This window comes from Marmota monax, unplaced genomic scaffold (genome assembly GCF_021218885.2).
Source record: "Marmota monax isolate L192 unplaced genomic scaffold, Marmota_monax_Labrador192_F-V1.1 WCK01_AAM20220418_F8-fsc00044, whole genome shotgun sequence".
NCBI lineage: Eukaryota > Metazoa > Chordata > Mammalia > Rodentia > Sciuridae > Marmota > Marmota monax.
In genome coordinates, this window is record NW_026695198.1 from 10,650,579 (window position 1) to 10,668,058 (window position 17,480).

The 17,480-nt window shown below is 33.5% G+C and overlaps 1 protein-coding gene across 10 annotated transcripts in view; it reads right to left on the reverse strand.

The window, feature by feature from the left end:
* Positions 1–380: 380 nt before the first annotated feature.
* Plag1 (PLAG1 zinc finger) overlaps positions 381–17,480 on the reverse strand; it is a 44,889-nt gene continuing 27,789 nt past the window's right edge. For 2 of the 10 annotated variants that reach the window (XM_046428599.2, XM_058573984.1), the window contains 5 exons: positions 17,326–17,430; positions 15,975–16,093; positions 9,976–10,074; positions 7,200–7,558; positions 381–6,673 (listed from right to left, as the gene is read on the reverse strand). In XM_046428599.2, coding sequence (XP_046284555.1) covers positions 5,416–6,673; positions 7,200–7,441 — 1,500 coding nt within the window. In that variant the 5' untranslated portion in view covers positions 7,442–7,558; positions 9,976–10,074; positions 15,975–16,093; positions 17,326–17,430 and the 3' untranslated portion in view covers positions 381–5,415. The other 8 variants (XM_046428603.2, XM_046428600.2, XM_046428604.2 and 5 more) reach the window with 8 other exon arrangements.

Below are 17,480 nucleotides of genomic sequence, written 5' to 3' on the forward strand. Positions count from 1 at the left end.
AAGAATCTTACATTTACTTAGAAACTTACACTTTTCAAATGAGAAACTACTTATAATTATAAATTAAGAAAAAAATGTTCTATTAGTGTATCGCCTATGAAAATTTCAGGAATATCTACATTATCTAAAGGCACTCTAATTTTATTCATATATTTTATGGAATTTACATTTTTTTCTTACAGCAAACATAACACTGTAGGCCACAAGAAGCTGCAGTACTATTATTGTTTAATTGGCAGCAAATTAATATTTTAAATCTGGGTATCTGGACAATAAATAGCCTGCTTCTCTGGATGTGAATGTTTAAAATGTAGTATCACTGCAGCTCCATAATGTGATCACTATTTTACAGAGCTTATATATATACACACACACACAAATATGATCTTTGTCTATATTTTATACAAATACAACAGTAGTTTGTGAATACATTTTAAGTACATGATATACATGATAAGCCACTTGATTTCCCAATATCACAGAATAGCCATTTTAAATGCAATAAAAATATACAAAATTCAGTCTGGAATGCAGATTTTTTTCTTTTCTATTTTGACTCAATACTTTGCCATTAGAACATTTTTAGAGTACTAGTCCAAACACTTTTTCATTAGCTAAAAATACATTTTCAGCAGTCCAGCTTATGTTCAGGCATGATGCAATCCATTTCCTAATGGATTCCCAGTTTTTGTTAAATTCAAAGGGCTGTTAGTAACTTACAGCATGTTCTTCACTCCACACTCTAATATGAAGCCCACTTTTCATTCTGAGTCACAGTCACCTTGTGGACAAAAGCTGGGTTTGTTCTGATAACATTTGCATGTCCAAGATCTCCTTTTGCAAGTGCACATGAATACATTGTGGTGGTGTAAAAGTTTGTTAATGACAAATTAAGTCACAGTATAAAAATATATTGTACACCTTTACACCTAATGTAGTCCTTTTCCTATGGATAAAAAAATACAACTGAACGAGACAGAGAAGTTTGTAGCACCATGAAGAGTTGTATCCCAAGTTACATTAGCAGCATGATCCAACATAATATTGAAGGAGTGTTTCTGAGGAGACATTCATTCTGGTTCACCTGTACCACTGAAGCTTATACAATGAAGTGTTTATACATTAGCAATAGTTCTGTGTCATTTCTAGAGCTAGAAAACTTATCAAAAGACACTGCCTTCCATCCTCAGAGGACTGATCATGCTGTTGAAGTACCTGAATGGTGATTTAAGTGTGCCGTTACCAAGACTGGTAGAATTATCTTGTTTTATATGATCTCCAAGGAGTTCTCTGTGGTGTTTTAAGCACGAATCTACACAACACAACTTATATAAATCTATGTAATCAGAATAGCCTATCCGTGTTGTAGACACGGCTGCTGACACAGTGAGAAAAACAAGACAAACTCAACTCAAGCACTCATTTGTCAGAGACAAGTCTGCCATTGCTAATGAGGAATACTCAACGTTTAAAAGATCTCCTCCAACGTCACATGGATCTCAGTAGGCTAGAAGCAACTTGGGTGAACTGGTATTTAACTTACGTACTGGGAAGACAGTGTGCTTTGAGACACGTAAACCTTGTAAAAAAATAAACCATTGTAAAACCTTATGAAAAGACACACACTGATTCTGTGCAATATAGCAAATTGATAAGAAAACACTGTAAAAATGTACCTGTTTAAAATACCATCTACCATATTTTGTACACAAAGCATTATATATCAAAGGCCTACATATATATCATCTAATGGCACTTGAAACAAATTATAATAAGTCTTAAAATAAAAGGCATAACCTATAAGAAAGTTTCTGTAAAGGTTTAGATTCATTTTGAAAGTGCTATATCTTGTAATATGTGTAGTATAGAGGTTGACCAAGCTCTATTTTTTTTTTAAAAAAATATTGGCCTATAATATGTGTATTGCTCACTAGATGAACGATCCTGAAAGTATGTACTCTATAACATTCATTATTAGCTTAATAAAGCAATCAGCTCTGGCTCATGTTTCAGTCAGTATATGGTTTTTAAAAACCGCTACTGTCCAAATTAACACAATATATCACTATATTTCACAAATGACTAAGAAAAATAAAGCACAAGCAACAAAGAGGCAAAAATACACAGCTTGAAAGAAACACTAGATAAAATTAAAAGGATGCACAAAGAGTGATGTATGACCAGCCAGGACAAAGTTTTTAAAAACTGAACTTGATAATAGGATCTTAAAATGAAAGTTTTAACAGTGACCAATAGCAATATAAAGATGATATTTGGATACATCAATGGGTAATATTGCTTACAGTGCCAAGATCCTTCCACATTTACACTTCTGTGTTTGTGACCTAGTTTGTACACACATGTGGAAGTCAAACTGAATGAGGTTCAATATCTTGTCTGAGCTCCAAATTCTACACTAAAATATTTTTATTTAATGTTAATCCCACCCCCTTTTTAACCAAGCTAAGGCACTACCAGAAATTTCAAGGATGATGATTCTGGCCACTGGAGAATGAAAACAGCATTGGCAATAATCATCCTTAATCTACTTCAAATAAAAACAAATGACAATTTTTTTTTTTTATCTAGAAAAAGAGCCAATTCTGTGTTACATCCTTATTAGAACATTGTGCAATTAATATAACCAAGTCTGCCTCATCTTTCATAGAAATTCTATCAAAAACAGTTTAGTGACCACTGCAGTCAATTTAAAAAATGAATTAGCTGAATTCCCTCTTACTTTGAAGTGTTATTTCAAGTCTGGGGCAATAACAGGCAAATAGGTGCATATATGAAAATTAAGACTCCATAATTTTAACACTAGTGCCCTGGAAGATGTGCCTCCATGTCTTTGAATCCATGCAGGGCAAGTATAGGTTTAAAAATATATATATATACATATATGGCGCCATTCTCCATTTCTAAAATGCTTTATTTCATAAATCCTGGTACTCCCTTTTTTTTTAATTAGTAGTGAAATACAGCCCATGAAGGCCATCGTCTCAGTTCATTAATTTGATTTATTTTTAAGCAAATTTCAGAATAAAGTAGTGCTTCCACACTTGCTATTTGCGATCTCTATTTAAAAATTGGTTTTCTACTTATTTGTGCTCTGTCACCAAATTTCTTTTTTCCTTTTTTATGATGATTAAAAGCAATATTGAACACTAATCATTCAACTAAAGATTTAGGTAAGCAATCTGTTTCATAGAAACTAAAGGAAGCAGTAATGAAGCAGAGCGAAAGCCTACTTTCAGAGCAAATATTCTCCTAACCAAAAGCTTAGGAGCAGTTTGAAAATTTTAAAAATGTATTTCCTTATTAACATATATAATTTTAATGCCTTTGGAACACACTTTTTTAATAAAATGTAATTTTTCATAATAAAATTTAAATACATAAGTATAAAAACTACTGCTCCTAGGATTAAAAATAAAATAGGAGCAATGATAAAATATGAAGAGCCAAAGCTCCTTCAGAGAGCAACTTTGATTCTATGAAGTGCGATATACGTGTGTGTGTGTGTATATATATATATATATATATATATAAAATATGTGAAACCCCCATTTACATTATTACAATTTACAGTTCTCCACAAATTATACTACTCCCAAATATTTTAAATAATGTATTATATTCAGTAATCTGCACTCATTTTAAAAAATTCTTGGTAAACATTGCAATTTGCAGTGATAATTGGCCCTACAAAAGGGAAACAAGCTCCCATACAGGGCTAATGAGTGCTCAAAAATATCTTTCTTTTCTTTTTTAAAGAGATATATACTCTTCTATAAACCTTCCCCCTTTCCCCTGCCCCCACAGACGGGGTCCCACAATAAGGTGTTAAGAAGTGCTTAATAGATATGTTTCTTAGGTTGATGTCCCAAATGACCCTTTGAAAAAATATAATGATTATACCATTGAAAAGATTATGATAATTATCTAATGTGAAAAAAACCCATAACTATTTTATTCAGTGAAAACAATATTCTTGTTTTGACATTCACTAAGACAGTGCTTGTTTTACTTTACTTCATTTCCCTACAAATTCAACTTATTTGCAATATTTCTCCCATTTCCCAGAGGTATGTTAAAGTGGGGCTTTACTGTATATATTTTTAGTTACTCAAAATTTTATGGTAATTCCTTAAATAGTTTTCTAATACATTTAACTTTAAATTCTCCATCCCGAAATAGCAGGGAAAGATGGATTTCCAATGAATAGTAAAGATACCATGGGGCAAAACTGTTATTTTTGTTTTCTGCTTTGGCTCTTAGAGAAAGAAAGATGTATCAAATTCAGCAAGAAGGGATGTAAGTGGTAATGTTTTTACTTTACTGTTTTAAAGAGTCCAGTTTTCAACCCTGGCAACAGCAGACAGAATCCCTAGGTAAGTTCCCAAGTTCAACTGTGTACTTTATACCTTCCTTCCTGCTTATAAGTCTATCACACCTTACAGGCTGAGTCTACTCTGGGATTAACACACCTACTGTCTATAGTTCCCAATGGCTCTAGATTCTGGACTAACTGTGGACCAACAATCCAAATAAAACTGTTGGTGCACCTGAGCCACCCTCTGGTTGTGAAGGGTGGTATAGATTAAAGAGAATTATCTATATGCTGACCCTTGAAGGCTCCCATGCCATACACTATTAATATTATTAAATGGAAAGATAGTTAAGAAGGCTGAACCATGGCCACTAATTAAGGGCTGGCTCTTATGTAACACACAATGCTGTGTTACCTTACTAGGAGTCTTTTTGCTTTAAATACTGGTGCTTTGTGTTTTGGTTTTATCTTCTTTATATGCTCATAAATTATTAGCAAATATTTTAGCCAGACAATAACAAGTTTTCAAAATATACTGATCTGAAATTATAGTATGTCTAGGAAACATCTGTTATCTCCCCAAACTGGATTCTTAAGTCATGTAAAACACTTGATTACGAATCCATTTCATGGCTAGTAAAAATTTTAAAACTCTCAAGTTATTCACATACATTTTATAAAATTTACATTCTATTTCAATTTTTTTTAATAATGAGCCAAATGTCAAAAAGAGCCATTGTTAATGGATAAAAACAACAATCTAAGATCTAAAAGTAATCTGAACATGGGACTTGTAAAACTTTATTAATAATAATGGCTTTCCTATATGAAATAAAACTCTTTTTAAGACTATGACAATTGGCAGTGAATCAGGACAAAATACCCAGGTAAACATAACTGAACACAAATGGTTCCAAAGCTCATTTAAAAAGCTAGTTTCTATTTTATACTGACTTAATGAAAACTGGTATTATACAAAAGCAGAAATTTCTATACTGTCTTAAAGTAGGCACTAAAATAAAAAAGATCACCTAAGGCAGGGCTACACATACATTTCTGTAATGAATTCATGTCCCAGAATCTTACTGAAAAGCCTGATGGAAACGTGGCAGGGTGGTGCTTGTGCTTAAGCTACTTGTGAAAGCTGCTGACAGTGAGTGCAGAGACCCAAGACCTATAGTGTTTGCAGGATCCTGAAGATCCTGTGTCTGTGGGGGTAGCTGGGAAACTGAAGAATGTGCTTCGTCTTGGGAATAGCTCATTCCGAGGCTCCCCACTGAGATAGGATTATAGGGAGGACCATTTAAAGGTATGAAATTAAACAACTGAGAAAAATCCAATGCTGGTGTGTTGAGGGGGTCACTGATAGAGATTGAACTTTTTGATAAGGAGAGGTCCCCTGCACCATCATCTAGGGACCCATTCTGAGGATCCAACCCTAGCTTAGATGATGATGCTTGAGAATCCTGGGATGAAGAGGGCATGCCACCTTGTAACTCCATCAGATAACTCTCAATTTCCCCCTTTAATGGCTGTTCTTTTTCAGGAATAGAAATTGCATATGAGGTAGAACTGAATGGATATTTGAAAGACAGGTGGTGAGAGGGATGAACAGCATCCATATCTATTGGGCATGTCATTCCTAAAGGTAAAGTTGTGATCATTTGATGGGCAGATCCTGAGCTCTGCATGGACTGAAATGGAGTGTTATAGAGGTTTAACTGCAAAGTGTTTGTGAATGGCTTTGATAACAGTTCACTGGAAGGTAAGGACATCACCGGAAGGAGCTCATCTTTTATAGGCACAGACACATTGCAGGTAAATGGATCCAGGAAGTCCACTGGTTCAGTTTTGACCTTTAGAAGCTCTTGATTGTGGCTCTTCTTCATATGTCGAGTCAGGTGATCCTTTCGTCCAAATCTCTGTGCACAGTACTGACAGAGGAAGTCCTTTCTTCCAGTGTGCACCACCATGTGTCTCCGGACATCCTTTCGGGTGTAGAACCGGCGATCACAATGCTCGCACTGGTGCTTTTTCTCTTTCACCCCCCCAGATGACTTGCCTGCATGAGACTTAAGGTGCTCCAGAAGCACTCCTGTGCTTTCGAAAGTCTGCAAACATACCTTGCAGGTGAGGTCGCCGCTGGTTGCTGCATGCAAGGCCAAGTGTCGTTTAAACCCAAGCTTGGTATTGTAATTCTTGCCACACTCTTCACACTTAAACGTCTCTTTGTTGGGGTCATGTGTATGGAGGTGATTCTTCAGATGATCTTTCCGGTGAAACATTTTCTCACAATAATTACACTTGTGGGTTTTCTCAGGAGAGTGAGTAGCCATGTGCCTTTAAACACAGATATATTTTGTAAGTAACTGGCACAATGAAAATGGCATGTATTCACTTTTCAAATGGGCAGCTAAAACTACTATGCTAACACAGAACTTCCCTTAATAATGGAATCTGCTCAACTTACTATGTACCAAAAGGATAGTTAATATACCTAAACACTGCAAAACTTGAGCCATTTAAGTTGCCACTTTAGTTTTTGCTGGTTTTTAGCTATCATTACAGAAGCAAATGAGCAAGACTGAATATACTCACGTAAATGTCCATACCCTTTTCTTCTCGTAATTTTTTTCTACAAACAGAAATTCTACTCTCATTAAGCATTTTATTTAAAAAAATCCAAAGACACTAACACAAAAGTATGTGATTTAGAATAGTAAAAACTAGCCATTGTCTAATCTACTTAACATTTCCTTTCTGCAAATTAGCTGAAAAATGTGTATACAAATACATACGTTTACAATGGCTTCAAATGGCCAACATAAGAGAAAATATAATCTGAAAGACAAATAGAGTTTAATACCTTTGTAATTTGTACTTAGAGACAAAGGCCTTGGTGCAGTCTTGTTGTATGCACTTGTAGGGCCTCTCTCCTGTGTGAGAGTAGGAGTGAACCTTTAATTTCTCAACACTGTTAAAGGCCTTGTCACACAGTTGGCAAGGAAAGTTTTTTCTTGGTTTGGTTTCACCACGCTTACGTTTCCCTGAAGGGACTTTCTGGGTATCTCTTACTTCTGACAAATCACCAGGAATGACAGTGGCCATCGCAGCCTAAACCAGGCCTTCTTGTTGGACACTTGGGAACTGCCCAACTCCACTAAATGATATAGCTTTAGGTGGCTTCTCAAGTTTCATGTGGTCGTAAAAGAAAGCAAAAAGGGACTGGAAAAAAAAATAAGAAACAACTAGTTTGTAACTAAACTCAATTTTAAAAAATTTTATTTGCTATGTGATGCTTTTGAATTAAAAAAGAAACCATAAAATGGATTCAGCTGGTCCAATGTAATATCTGTAGGTTTCTTTATATTGTCAAAACACATATAAATGCATTGCTCAGAATGAACAGTTCATACATACCCTGACATTCCACCTGACAAATGATGTACTTAGGCATAGCAGTAGTGATTTCAGGAACTCTCAGGAAGCAACAAAACATGATTCTAAAAGTGGCATTATTTAGCTTCAATTTTCACAAGGGGTTAGAAAACAAACTGACTAAAAATATAAAAATGTTTAAATGTGGAAAAGTCATTTTAATTTATGCCTGTCAGCTCTAGTCACACCTGTATTATAGGTACAAACAGGCAACTGAAAACCATTGAGTCTGTGGAAATACTTAAAGCCCAGACATTAAAGGCCTGGAACAGTAGAATGCACCACCCAAAGTGAAAATGTACTCTTTAAACCAGTGTCATTGTACTCTAAGGGATCCCAAGTCAATAACAGAAATGATTTATTTTCTTAACAAATACACATTCTTGAAATGATAAAACCTTTCAATGTGTTATTAGGTGAAGAACATAGTTCCTTGTCATTATAGTGGGAGGGAGATGCTTAATGCCCTTCAATATTTTTTACATTAGAGAATGATTAAGTTCACTGGACACAGTGAGCTTAGCAGATCAGCTGGAGTTACATTAGGCATCCCCAAAAGCTAAGGGGGTCAGCCTTTGACACACCCCTAACCTAAGTGTACCACACCTGCTGGGACTTCCAATAAAAGCACACAATACCTGTGCATGAGTACATCACTTGGGTTGGCAAAAATGTATGTCAGATGTCAGAGTTTCAATTCATTATTGATGCTGTGAGAAAGAATCAAAAATATATATTGTACAGCAGAGTATGACTTTTAAAATTTAAACAAAAAAATTAAAACTGAATTGAAACCTACATAGACAAGCAAATATTATCAACTATTACTCAGATTAAAAAAACTGAGCCTCCAAAGATCCAACTAATGTATAAATTAAATAATTCCTCAATGTTTCTTCAAAGTAGTTTAGTGAGGTATTTTTAAGAGGCCACATAAATGATAATACCTGCAACCTCTTTTAAAAAGACCTGATCTTTAAATTGAAAACTCAAAGGTAGCTAAATGATGATTACCAACTACGAACTAATTGGATTTTCATCCTATTATATATTAAAAAAAATGGAAACCACCTTCCTTGTATTACTTGTATTTTGGTATTAGACTGACTCTTGCCTTCACAAACTAGGTCTATTATCCTCACTTTCAGATTCCAGTAATACTTTTGCAGAAGCTCTAAAATAAGTACATTATGGTAAACCTAAGTGTATGTTCCAATAGGTCTTTTTGTATTTAACAGAGGCTATCCCTAAGCAGACAAAATACAGTAATGATCCACTAATTTGATTAAAGTGATAAAGCATATGTATGGTAAGCTAATCAAGTGTCCTTTCTTTTTGATTAGGTAAACTTCATGCTGTTCAAATTGTCTGAAAGTTCTTCTTGCAGTTTAAAAGTGACACTAACATAATGCAACTGACACTACCAATGCTAAAATAATATGTTCCCTCTGTTTTGGGATTTTCTGAATCTTCAAGGGGTTGTTCATTTCCTGTTATATCCTCATTCAGAAGACAGCTTCTCTGCCTCTCTCTGAAATTAGACCTACACAGCTATTTTGCTGTAATCAATAATGGTACTATAAACTCTAATATAAAGTTCTGTCATGGCAAGAAGAAAAAACTAATTTTCATTCTTTGATTCCCTAACACATGCTTTTATGAATCTTATTAGAACAATTTGATCATTTTCCAATTGCAGAATCAAAATAAAATGGAGTTTCTAACTGGTATCTGAAAATACATCAGAAATTGGTCATAACTGTAATTGTGTTATAGAATCCAACTCTAATGAAGAGAATTTCAGTTGGGAAAAATATCTTCTATGTTATTGGGAAAGAAGTATGAAAAGTGTACTATGAAATAGTATATAAACAAATTGATTATATTAAATTGGTGATACTCAATATGGAACAACAAATGAATGGTAATCTTTGATGTACATACTGAGCAATGAAGACAGGCACTAATATCAAATATTACACTTTTCTAAGACCAGCTGAAATTTTTTCATGGCTGATAATAGCTTTTAATCTTAATATATTACAGAACTCAAATTAGTTATCATAGGTGCATTAAAACTACAGAATAAATATAATGTTGTGAGCTCAACATCTAATAAAAGACCATATTCACAATAATGCATATTAGCCAATTATTTTAAAGGTGCATGCACAGTATTATAGTGATTTTTGTTCAATGCATACCTGATTACAGATGGAAAAAGCCTCAGATTTTGATCTTAGCCAGTCCCATTAACTCTTCGTGGAAGAGAGTGGAATCCAATTCTTCCCATTTTGGCTAATCTATGGGGAGAGAACAAAAAAAAAAAAGAATGGACTACACTCTAAATGGAACTAGTATGTAAACGACAGAAAATAAAGGATGAAAGAATTGCAATTTCATGGCACATGCTTACATTCCATACTCTGCTGATGAGTCATGCATTGTCACCAATTGCATATTTTTATTAGTTCTAAGCACATTTACATGAACAAATAAATGCAGAAATAAAAATTAAAATAGTATTATCTAGATAAATGTAATTTGTGATGCTGAATGACTCCCTACTTGTTTCCCAAATTCAATTTAAAAATTAAAAAAATAAAACTAACTTGTCTACATAGAGAAATGGGGATTAGAGTTACTGTTTGTAAAGTAAACTAATCAAAATTTCATTAAGTTTAATATTATGGAAGAGACACACTCAGGTCCTTCTTAGAAAGCACATCTGGAACCACACCAAAGAACCACGGCCTTCTGGTGAAAGCACTCCAAAGCACTCCTGTTCACACTGTGTACGCTTGTGCAAATGGGGCTTCTCAGAGCCACACTTGTTACTTTTAATACCTGTCAATTTATTTTTAAGAATACTATAAGGATTGCTAACATGTAGCAAAAATTCTGCTCTGTTAGATTTCAAAAACATGCAAGGAAAATTAAATACAGATTTGATACAGGAGGAGGAGGATTAGGAAGAAGCATCATTTGCTTTACAAGATTATTGTTGAAAAATCTTAAAATAGCATACAAATTCCCATCAGTAGCATGATCTTCAGTAGACTGAGAGCATGCTTAGGAAAAAAAAGCGTTAATTCTTGATTGTACAAGTATATATGAAAATAATAATGGTCAAAAGGCAGAAATACCTAGTATTATCTATTATAGAGAGAACAAGGCATACAGAGATTAGTAAACTCTGCATATTTTAAAGATAAACATTTAGAAATCATTATTTACAAGAACTTGAAATATAAATCAAGTAGTTAAAATACAATAGCCAAAGATTAAGTAAAAATAACTTTAAAGTTCTAAACAACAACCTAATAATTTTTCTTGAAATGTAATTTTTACATACTTTATGATTCGATGATATATTAAAAATATTAATAGAGGACATTCAAGCATCATTACAAAAATACTAAGGGCATATATGAAAGCAGCATTATTTTCACAGTTTAAAAGACAAGAAAAATAAAAATTTAGACCAATAAAGATACTTTAAAAGTTAAAGCAAAAGCTCCATTCTTTTGTAAAGCACAGGACATGCATAAATGAAGAACTGAATTATGCACATCAAAACTGCAAAATGATAAAATTAACTTTGTAAATACTTACTTGCCCAGGGAACATAGTGAGTTTTGGGTGGGGTAAGTAAGAAATGAAAGACCGTTTTGTATATTATGTTATTTTAATAATATAAATACCTTACAAGTATAGTGTGTTTTCACCTCTATTACCTCCCTGGAATTCAGTGAGTCCAAGAGGTGGATGCATTTATTCATCACCACTGCCATTTTAAGAAAGACCCATAGGAGTTGAACAATTTGATGGCATAATGAGTGGTTAAGAAAGTGCTTATATCCTCAAACTTCTATTTCATATATATTTTACTGCATTCTATAACGAGGGTCGGTTAGCAAAACAATTTACAAGTAGATAAATCTTGTCCCCATATTTAAAAAGATCAAGAGAGAGGGTAACACCAATTTTCTCAGAGCTGCTAAATATCTCCAAAAGGAAACAAACATAACATTTAAAAAGTGTAAAAGATTTTAGAAAGTAAATTTAACTATTAAAATAGCTGGTATAACTGAGTGGAAAATGATCTAGAGAGAAAAAAAAAATCTAAAACCAAAGTTTATTAGTAAACAATAAATTCATATATTTTTTTCTTCTTTTCCCAAAAAATATAAATTTTATTGCATCCTGAATCCATATAAATTTTTTATTTATGTATACTCTTCAACTGTGTTTTATTAAAAATCTTAATGTCTAAGCATTTCAATAAAAACTCATGTATCTTATTTTGAAACAAAATAATAATAAAGCTATCATTTTAATTTAGTTATTCCAGTTATGGTTAATTTCCCTATGTTCAATCTATTTAAAATTCTTGAACTGCCAAATAATTTCGAACAACTGCTAATTATTTCTCCTAAGAAAATCAAGAACTGATTAGAATTAATTATTATTTACCTTGTATATTTATGTAATCCTAACTAAAATGTTAACTAAAATTATCGATGTGTTCTCTCTTATAGGAACACGAAAAACTTTTAAGAGTATTGGGATTACTGTTTTCAAAAGTTTGAAATATATTTATTTGTGTTTTTCTTTTCTACTTTTTTTGAAAACACATCAAATATTGGTTATGCATCAAAGATGCTTTTCAAGTCATAAACATTCTTCTTTACCTTGGTGTGAAGATTTGTGAAAGAAGTAGAAAATACACAGACCTATTTTAAATTGCTCTAAGACTCAACAGCATTTCTAGTATTTGTTGATAACCACAATGGGCATTTTTTCCCCCTCAGAATGACTGAATGCACAGAAATAGTAGTTAGAGGGAATACTGTATGACTGTGCACACATACAGAGGTTTATCTTCCAGGCTTTTATATTATTCTAAAGTAGTGACTCAAAAAAATAAGCAAGAAATAAATAAATCACACATCAGATGGCCTATTAAAACCAATTCTGTGACAAAGAACAGGACTATTTTTAAACTGTTTCTGTATTTTAAAAAAGTTCATAGTTCTCATAGTTACTTTATTAATAGTTGTGAATTTTTATAATACTTACCAGCATCAATAATTCTTTCACATTTAAATGTCAAGTGGGGACAAATGCTATCAACTGTCTAAGTTTTATTCTACCTTATGCTAACCATCAAATATCATTAGTAAACAATGCAAAATATGTCAACATTTGTTTGAAGCATGTTTTTCATAGAATAAATCAGGTAGATTACAAAAGGAAACTTACCAGTTTATAATATTTTAATTTACATGTGTGAAACACTAATAGAGTTTTGAAACAATATGAAAGAAACTGTTAGTAAGACAATTGAAGACAGTCAATTTTGAAGGACAAAAGCATACTTAGAACTTTCTTTTTTTAAAAAAAACAACCTCAATGATCCTGTACAATAATTTGTAGCATTCAATTTCCATAGGTTTGTAAAATCACTTATTACTGAAGAATAAAAAAATTATACTATTAGAAAAGCCCAGGAGAGAATGCACAATTGACCACAGGCAGCATGGGACAGGGCTATGTCAGTTTTATTCACTGTTGTTTTCCACAAAAATGCAGTAAAATAACTGTTGAATGAATGAGAAAAATTAAAACCAGCAAAAACAATGACCTTTAGATTTGCTCAACTGCCACAGAAGACATAAGGTAGAACATGTGTTTTCAAGTCAAAGTTGGGTAGCATGGATATGCTTTGGTCTAACCAAACAAATAAACCAACAGAAAGGTATTTTGTCAAAACTTAGCAATTGTTTAAAAAGTCTTAGATTAAAATAATAGCAATTATAATAACAAAAAGCTGTTTGAAATACTTATTTTGCTTCAGAAAACAAGCATGCTCTGGATGATTTTATTACTAAGGAATCAACTAGATGAGTAGATAACATTAATTGAGCCCCCATTCCTAGTACAAATTTCCTAATAAAAACTTGGTGGCTGTATTGGTGCCTGGAATAGAGCAGGGAAGATGATGTGACACTTGGATGGGGCTGCAGATCCCTACAGAGAATAGAAAAGAGCCAGAATACCTGTGAAGCAGGAAACACAGCAAAGATGTGCATCTAACTCACCTGAGTTACAGTAGGTTCTCAAAGACCTCATTTTATAACCAGAATATGGAAAACTACAGTATTTATTTTTCTATATTAGATATCATAGTTAGCTAAAATAAATAAAAAATAAAGAGATCTTTTACAAATTAGTATATTTGATATTTTTCAACTTATTGTGAGCAACTCATTAAAATGTAATTCTAGACAATCTTTGGAATTTACAAAAGAAATTAACCTGATATCAGTAAGATATTAGAAATATCTTACATTTAATATAAATGTAATAACAACTAAAAAGTGGAGGAAAATTGCCAATCTATTTGTTTTTAAGAACTAATAGAAAATTATCAATGAATTTCAAAGCTGACATTCCCAAGTTCCAAGAAATCCCAATATAACTTCTTTTATTTACCAAACAGGAGTTTCTGTTAAGGCCATGTGTTCTCTGGATACCCACAGAATGAATAGACAACTTGATGAAGGTTTAATAATGAAACAAATATTATGTTCCAATTCAGAAATATATTTCTTCCTTTTTAAAAAATTTTATGGAATGAAAATGCCATGTTGAATTAAAAAGGTTTTCTTCTTTCTTAAAAGCTCTCTCTGATCTATAAGTCAGAAGCTAGCATTTCATTTTAACTATTGTGTGTGTGGTCCCTATGATTCTATGTTCTTATCAAAATAAAAAAATTAAAAACAGAGGGCAAATTGGGTATTTTCATTTTCTTCTCATAGGGAAATCAGTTAGTATTTGCAAATGGAAGGAAGTGTGCAAAAGGGAAGCAATGATGCCTAACAGCAAATAAGTGAAATTATAATAAATATTGTTTAATCAATACTTTAAAGAATTTTCTGAGCTTGTAATAAAATTTATATAAAACATTTCCAGAATATTCATAATTCAACTATTTCTATGATATAGGCAGCCCAAAGGTTGTGTACTGTAAGTTGTGATACACTTATTACCACTAACTTCCCTAAAGTTTCTGGAGGTACAACAAAAATATTTGACACCAATTATAAAAATGTTCACATTGAAGTACCCTAAAAAACCATTCTTATATGGTTAATTGCCTAATGCTATTAAAATCATACATACAGGATAATGCAGATTTAATGTTTCAACTCTCAAGCACACACACTGAATCTGTCTACAAATTCAAATGAAAAGTAGAAATCAGATGCAATGTAAGAAAAGTGCTAAGGAAAGAAAGTATTACTTATTTACAAAAGCTCATGCGGAGAAATTAGTTTTAAGCCATCTCAAAACAATGCACATTTTAAATATGGGCTACTTAAGGAGATATGTATGTTGTCGATGTTATATGCTCATGTTCAAGCAGCACTAAAAATGTAATGAAAACAGAATCCATACCCAGGTAAGACTCTGTACTTGCCATGAACCTCTCCTAAATTGCACCATGTGGCTGTCCAGGGTAAAATCACTTTTGGAAACAACCACTTTTATTTACTTCCACATAGCTGAAGGTAAACAGGCAAAACTGTCAAGTTAAGGATGGATGGCCACTACTTCCCTCAGACGCCAGAGGACCCTGGGGCTTCCCCTGGCATGCACAATTAAAGAGAGATTTGATATTTATATACCTTGATCAATTCCACTTGTATGAGAATGAACTTGAAAATCTTCCCTTTCAGAATTTTTTAATCCCAGTATGGACTGGAAGGCTCTTTTGAAATGACCTGTCTCTCCTCTGATGACCATAAACTCATCTACAAAAAGGGTACTATTCATCTTTGTAACCCCAGCACCTATCCAATGCCCCGGCATGTAAAAGACATTTGATAAATATTTGTTGAACAGAATTATAGTCCATTTCAGGGAAGTTCAGGAATCAAAGCAAGCAGACAAAATGTGTTTCAGGGCTCCTGAAATCTCAAATAAGTTATAAAGCAAGCTCAGAAGACAAACCCAATAGAATTAAATGGTTAGTGTGCTCTGGAAAAGGGGTAAGAACTTAGTGGCACAAGAGAACCACCTGGCAGTCTGTACTGCTTCTGTGTTGGTGACAAGCATTCTCTGCTTCAGCAGGCCTTGAAAGCTAGGGGGACTCAGGCACATGCTACTCAGAGGCTAAATGCGCAAGGAGACAAACCTGGCCAGCACTTAGTGGACTTGCATTTTCAGAACATTTCTGCCTTCAAATATTCTGTTCCAATAATTCCTTAAGCATGATTGACCATGATTTACTGTTTGAAAATAGATAATGAAGTTCTATGGGAGGGAAAAAGGAACAAAAGTAAAATTGTAAATCTTTAGAGAGGATGTTCTTCTTGTGGAATTAAAATGTACGAAAGGGTAATATTAAAAATATCAGAGATAAATTTTGACTGATTAGATACAGAGGAATCTAAACAGAAAACCCGCAAAAATGGAGTTTAATCTCTGTAAAAGTAACTTTTTTTCTCCTTTTTCTACCTACTAAAAAATAGCTTCATGAAAAAGTTTATTAGCTATAATGAAGTACAAAAAGTAAAGAAAATCTGTAATTCATAACACTAAAAAACCATTAACTTTTTATTTAAAATATTTACAGTAAATTGATGGCTAAAAATTTATGCTAACTTGATTTTAATGCTTAATCTCCATAGAATGTTGTGCTTATTAGAAAATTTTAGCCAAATTAATTTATGCACATTTAATTTGATTGTGAATCTCTGTTTATATGTACTGTGAGGGCCTGCCTGGCTCTCAGCCCAAGTCTTCCTTTCCTCCCCATGGTGGGGTCCCTGTTTGCCATCAGTGGAGAGTTTAAGAGTTTGCGCTCATTCCCTGGTAGTTGGCACACCACTTTTGTTTTTCCCTAGTCTCTCCATCCTGGGGGTCCTGGCCTCTAAACCCCCACCCTGTGTTTGAGGTACTGCTGACAGACTTACCTGGTGCCAAATCCACGTATACCTGGATTCCCAAATATTTCTACACTTTCATTCTGTGCTATTGAGCCACATCTTTACAGGTTGGGAAATCTAGATGCTCATGTGTGTCCTCTTCCCAAAAACCCTAGCCTTACTCAAGCATCTGCCCCATTGCAGGAAGCAGATCTAATCCCCTTCTCCACTAGACAACAGTTAATCATATCCTCCCCAGCAGACAGACATCTAGTGACAGTACAGGATACTCTGCCACTCTAAGCAAGATTCAGAGAAGGAAGACTCAATTAAGAGTTCATCTGGGGACTTTCTGGGGAAGATGAACAAACAAGCTTTTACAGCAGCTACATATTTTGTGCAGAGTGAAGAAGACTGCTCATTGCCTTCCATTAGACTGCAACTACTACTGAAGTTGTGCTGATCACAATATACACTGGTGGATCCTAAAATTGTAAGTGGCATGCTTATTATGTGGCATGCTTTTCAAAGTTTTTAATATTATATCTTACATTATTTAGAAACTGAAATAACTGATCACTTTGAAAGTCATGCCATATAATGATAAAAGCCACCTACCTGAGGCCCTGCTCCAAATTCTAGCAAGGCAATCTTACTAATAGACCGTCACAGAATGAAGCATTCTGGGTGCCAAATACCGGCAAGGCAGCACCAAGAGGCAACCTAAAAAGAAAAGAAGAATTAGTTTGAAATTCCAAAAGTCAGGCCCAATC